The sequence below is a fragment of the Lolium rigidum genome, chromosome 3 (assembly GCF_022539505.1).
Source record: "Lolium rigidum isolate FL_2022 chromosome 3, APGP_CSIRO_Lrig_0.1, whole genome shotgun sequence".
NCBI classification, from domain to species: domain Eukaryota; kingdom Viridiplantae; phylum Streptophyta; class Magnoliopsida; order Poales; family Poaceae; genus Lolium; species Lolium rigidum.
The window spans coordinates 29521710-29527709 of NC_061510.1; the positions used below are offsets into that span (position 1 = coordinate 29521710).

The 6000-nt window shown below is 55.9% G+C and overlaps 2 protein-coding genes across 2 annotated transcripts in view; one reads left to right on the forward strand and one right to left on the reverse strand.

The window, feature by feature from the left end:
* Positions 1–6000, reverse strand: part of LOC124701359 — a 46575-nt gene that overhangs the window by 24826 nt on the left and 15749 nt on the right. The gene's annotated exons all lie outside the window — the stretch shown is intronic.
* Positions 3030–4607, forward strand: LOC124701358 (probable inorganic phosphate transporter 1-7). The gene has a single exon (XM_047233414.1). It carries the CDS (start codon positions 3030–3032, stop codon positions 4605–4607), a length of 1578 nt encoding a protein of 525 aa, XP_047089370.1.

Here is a 6000-nt window from a genome sequence, read left to right on the forward strand (position 1 = left end):
TTGAAACCTATTTCCAATCTCCGGTGGCCGCTAGGTATATATGAATACAATTAAAGTATACCGAAATCACAGAAATTCTGAATTTCAATGAAACTTAATTGCACATGGGTGTTGGAGATATTCTATTGCGGGGTAAAATTTTGAAAAATGTTTTGTCATTTATTTGCGTTCATCTATACAACTTAAATATCTTACTTTTGTTGACCAAAAGGTAATTATTTTGGTGTATACCGAAATCACAGAAATTCTGAATTTCAATGAAACTTCATTGAAACCTATTTCCAATCTCCGGTGGCCGCTAGGTATATATGAATACAATTAAAGTATGGCTACGGGCGTTCCTGTTCAAAAGAAGAAGAAAAAACGTGCATCCGAAATTTTCTTTTATCTAAAGAAAACAGACTATGAATTATTATTTTTCGAGCATCAAAAAATGTGTCGTAAGTCCTAAACCCTATATACAAGACAGAATAATACTACTCCCTCCGTCACATGGAAGTTATCAAAGTTATCAGAAACTGAGGGAGTATAAGATCATGTCTAACAGATCCCCGCCCAACGCCGTAAAATAACCGCCGATATACGGGGTAGAGCTCTACCCGACCGTCTAGCAGATCCCGTAAATCAGCCATCCGTATCGATTTTTTTCAGTTTTGGCTACGGGGCGGCTCTTCGCCCCCTACTTGTGCGTGGTGGGAAGGGGAATACAGGGCCAAACCACCATTCTCCCCTCCACTGCGCGTGAAGGGTTTCAGCGAAACCCAACCGCCGCCGCCACCCGATCTCTTTCGCCCCGCCCTTCCCGGCAACGACGTGGCCAGATCTCGCTGCCATGAATCCCCCGCAAGCCCTGCCGACCGCCGACGGTGCACCACCTTCACCCGCGGTGGTTGATATCTCCGTCGGAGGTCCGCCAAACGCCGGCGATGTGTCGGCCATGATCTCCTCCACAATCCCGATCCCGAAGCAGTTCTTCGAAGCCCCTGCGGCGGCCGCAGCTCCGCCGGCCATGACTGCTGGAGCTTCCAAGAAGGGGGGCAGGACGAAGACGAAGGCGGCCGGCCGAGGGGTGCCCCGCCGAGCAAGGTGAAGACAAAGGCAATCAGTCGCATCGGCCTTGCTCCTCCACCGCCCTCCAAGGCCACAACCCCTCCTCCCTCCGTTCCGTCCGCGGCGACGCCCGCGCCGCCGCCACCCTCCATGGACGTTGACAAGGTGTTCGATGTTGAGTCCACAACATCGTACATGGACATGCTCAACGATTCCTCGGTGGACTTGGACGCCTGCATCGATGCGTTCGATGGGGAGGACAATGTCGAAGGGATTGATGATTATGCCGAGGAGGAGGATGGTGAGGGTGACGAAACGGTCGATGACGAGGAGGTGCTTGAGGTTGATCCAGCTGCCGCCGGTTCTTCCGCGCCGAAGCCACGCACCTCGAACTACACCGAGATTGAAGACGTGACCTTGGTCCGTGCTTGGGGTAGGGTAGGGATGGATGCGTGCACCGGAGTGGATCAAGCCGGCAAGCGCTATTGGTAGCGCATCGAGGATCTCTACCACCAGCTGAAGCCTCGCACCAAGAGTATGGCCGACAGATCCTACCGCTCCCTTGAAGGCCGGTGGAACACCATCAAACCAGCTTGTTCTCGTTGGAGTGTTGCAATGGACCAAGTGGCCGACAACCCCCCTAGCGGATGCGTGCCGGAGGACTATGTAAGTTTTCCAACTTTGTTGATGTCCATACTATGTGTTGATGATGTGCAAACATCACATTAATATTATTGTTGTGCAACCCAAGTATGCTCAACTGAGGTACAAAGACATGGCCGGCTCCAAGAACAAGGAATTTCAGTTCCAACATTGCTTTTCCTTGCTTCAACATCTTCCTAAGTGGAAGTTGAGGGACAGTGAACCAAAGTGCAAGAAGGAAGCAATGCTTAGCATGGATGATGAAACGGAGGACATGAGTGCGAGAAACAAAGGCAAGCCCGAGGGCTCCAAGAAAGCCAAGGAGAGGATGAAGGTAGAAGGCGAAGCATCTAGCTTCAAGGAGAAGTTGGATCAACTCATGAAGTCCAATGAGATATTGACGATGAAGACATTGGATACCAAGCTCCTCATCACCGAGAAGAAGGAGGTGAAGCTTGCCAAGGTGGAAACAAGGCGGGAAGATGCCAAGGTGAAGGCCGAACTGGAATCGAGGATGCTCGCACAAAGAAACCAAGGCCATGAAGGAGCTCTTGGCCGAGGAGAGGGAGATCATGATGATGCGCAGCGAGGACATGGACAAGGATCAGCTGGCGTGGTGGAAGGAGACCAAGGCAGACATCATGGCGAGGAAGATGCTCGCGCGTCAAGCTCGTGCTGCAAGAGATGTTGGTGCGTCGACTCCTCGAGGTGAGTCTCCGGCGAGTGGTGGCGGCGCTGGCGATGGACTCGTTGATGGTTGATCGCATTGATGGTGTTGGTGGTGGCTTGAACATTGGCTATGAACGCGTTGACCGCGTTGTGATGTTAAAACTATGAATTATGCATCACATGTTTTGGATGTGCTATGTTTGATCAAATAGTTGTCTGAAATTGTTGTTTAAAACCCTATTTTGAGGGGTTGGAAACTCGTCCGAGCCATCACGAGTTTTCGACCGGTGGAAAGTGAATATAGGACCCTCTACTCACGTTTTACGGCAGAAAAATAGGGATCTGTTAGACATGCTCCTAAAGGGATATGCTGATTGTGCACGGGCATGCATGCGAGCTGCACGGGCACGGGAGAGCCTGAGCCCATCGAAGTTTTACCGCCGAGAAGAAGGAACGGTTAAGCAGGAATAAGAAGTTGGGCTTCCAAGGAATGAAGTCTGGAATATTCTCACCTCTCCGCATATACATAACAGATCGAACGACACTTGTGCCTTCTCCCTCAGTTCACTCCGATCGCAACAAAACCTCCAATACATTCCAACATCGCGGCGGCGGAACTCGCGAGCACTGGGACACGCGCACACGTACCTACCGGAGCTTGGCGCGCAATGGCGGGCGACCAAGTCCACGTGCTCTCGGCGCTCGACGGCGCCAAGACGCAGTGGTACCACTTCACGGCGATCGTGGTCGCCGGCATGGGCTTCTTCACAGATGCCTACGACCTCTTCTGCATCTCCCTCGTCACCAAGCTGATCGGCCGAGTCTACTACACCGTGCCAGGGTCGCCCCACCCTGGCAGCCTGCCACCGACCGTCGCGGCCGCCGTCAACGGCGTGGCGTTCGTCGGCACGCTCTCCGGGCAGCTCTTCTTCGGGTGGCTCGGCGACAAGGTCGGCCGGAAGAGCGTGTACGGCATGACGCTGCTTCTGATGATCATCTGCTCCGTGGCGTCCGGGCTGTCGTTCAGCCACACGCCCACGACCGTCATGGCCACGCTCTGCTTCTTCCGGTTCTGGCTCGGCTTCGGCATCGGCGGCGACTACCCGCTCTCCGCCACCATCATGTCTGAGTACGCCAACAAGCGCACGCGCGGCGCGTTCATCGCCGCCGTGTTCGCGATGCAGGGGTTCGGCATCCTCGCCGGCGGCGCCGTGGCGATCGGGGTCACCGCGCTGTTCAAGAACCGGTTTCCGGCGCCGCCGTACGCCGTGAACCCGGCGGCGTCCACCCCGGCTGAGGCCGACTACGTGTGGCGCATCGTCCTCATGCTCGGCGCGCTCCCCGCGGCTCTCACCTTCTACTGGCGCATGAAGATGCCGGAGACGGCGCGGTACACGGCCCTCATCGCCAAGAACGCCGAGCGCGCCGCGGCTGACATGTCCAAGGTGCTCCAGGTAGAGATCACAAAGGAGCAGGCCGGCGATCTGGAGGTGGCGCACAAGTCCCGCGCGTCGCCGTCGTTCGGCCTCTTCTCCGGGGAGTTCGTGAGGCGGCACGGGCTCCACCTCGTGGGCACGGCGTCGACGTGGCTCCTCCTGGACATCGCCTACTACTCGCAGAACCTGTTCCAGAAGGACATCTTCAGCGCGATCGGGTGGATCCCGGCGGCGGCGACGATGAGCGCGCTGGACGAGCTGTACCACATCGCGCGTGCCCAGACCCTGATCGCGCTGTGCGGCACCGTGCCGGGGTACTGGTTCACGGTGGCCTTCATCGACTCCGTCGGCCGGTTCAAGATCCAGGCCATGGGGTTCTTCATGATGACGGGCTTCATGCTGGGTCTGGCAGTGCCATACGACTACTGGACGGGGAAGGGCCACCAGGCGGGGTTCGTCGCCATGTACGCGCTCACGTTCTTCTTCGCCAACTTCGGGCCAAACGCGACCACGTTCATCGTGCCGGCGGAGATCTACCCGGCGAGGCTCCGCGCGACATGCCACGGCATATCGGCGGCGTCGGGGAAGGTGGGCGCCATCATCGGGTCCTTCGGGTTCTTGTACCTGGCCCAGAGCCCGGACCCGGCCAAGACGGCCCATGGCTACTTGCCTGGTATCGGCGTGCGCAACTCGCTCTTCGTGCTCGCCGGATGCAGCTTGATGGGGTTTATGCTCACGTTCTTGGTCCCCGAGCCCAAGGGCAAGTCCTTGGAGGAGATGTCACGTGAGACCGAGCCTGACAAGTGCTAGTCATTCGGGCGAAGATCCACTACATTAGCTAGTCTACTACTAGTAGATAATCGACCGTGAATTTTGCATTTAGTTTTAGCAGTTAGGGGATGATGAGATGGACAAATAATCGTCGGAGTTATTTGTGGAACTATATACCTCTTCTCTTTACTTGTCGAACTTGTCTTCGTCCTCCCATGGTGCTTCGGTCGCAATCGAGAGCATCAACAACTACAAGCTGGTTCTTTGTTCGTTGTTGTCTCTGATGTTGTAAGCTGTTTATCAGCACCTTGTATTCTTTTTTTCCTTTCAAATGGAGGAAATATCACTCTAGCTTCAACATCCAAGAGATGTACACGGTTTTTTATTAGATTATTCACAACACCTTATAAGAGCAATACAAAAGATCAAACTCGAAGCCACTTCGCTAAACCTACAGAGGGATGAAGGGGGTGTGACAATTCACCAACTCACATCATCAAAAAACCAAATGTCTTCCCAGGCCGCCCAATAGCAGATGAGAAGCATATTCCAGTCAAGCAGACTCTCAGCGCACTCCAACACACACGCCATAGAAGTTGCTACCGCCGTCTTCCTCGACTCCATCTTCAAAAGAGATCATCGCATTGGCCATACCAGGCCTACCATCGATGCCACCACGACGTCAGACGACTCCACCATCCTGCGCGTGTCCATCACACTGCATCCGTCTCCGAGACACCACTGCACCATGCCGCAGCGACTCGACAACGCTGACACAGCAAAAGCACACCACTCCACCTCAGCACCACCACCATCCGTTGTCTGCTCCAAAAACGATGCCCCCAACAGGTAGAACGGTGTTGCGCGCCGCCATCGTCCGATCCGGGAGACCCGGGTCTAGGGTTTCCCCTGGAGCAGCCCATGCGAAGAACGCAGACTGCATAGACAATGCTTTCAACAAGGTAACGAGGAACAGCGTCGCCATCATCCGCCATGACCGAAGTCCAGGCCGGCTTTCACCGGCAGCTGAGCCTCGCCATTGGGAGCTAGGCGACGGATCGCGAGATCCACCAAGGCTAGCCACACAACTAGCCGATCTCCTCCGGCGAAAGAGAAGACCACCACCGCGGTGCCACGGTCAGCAGCACCAGACGCCTGCCACTCGCCACCAGGTCGACATCCTCCCCGCCACCCAGGGCCGCCGCCCTTGGTTCCGTGATCCCAAACCTGGAGGATGAGGAGCACAAGATCCGCCCCCATCATCGCCCGCCCGGCAAGGTCGAGGCGAGGAAGGGAGGAGGGGAGGACCGCGCCGCTTGGAGGGAGCAACACGAGATCCACCCCAATCACCGCCCGCCCGGCGAGGCCGAGGCGAGGAAGGGAGGAGGAGAGGGCCGCGCCGCCAGGTACCGGGACCATCCCCCAGCGTGGA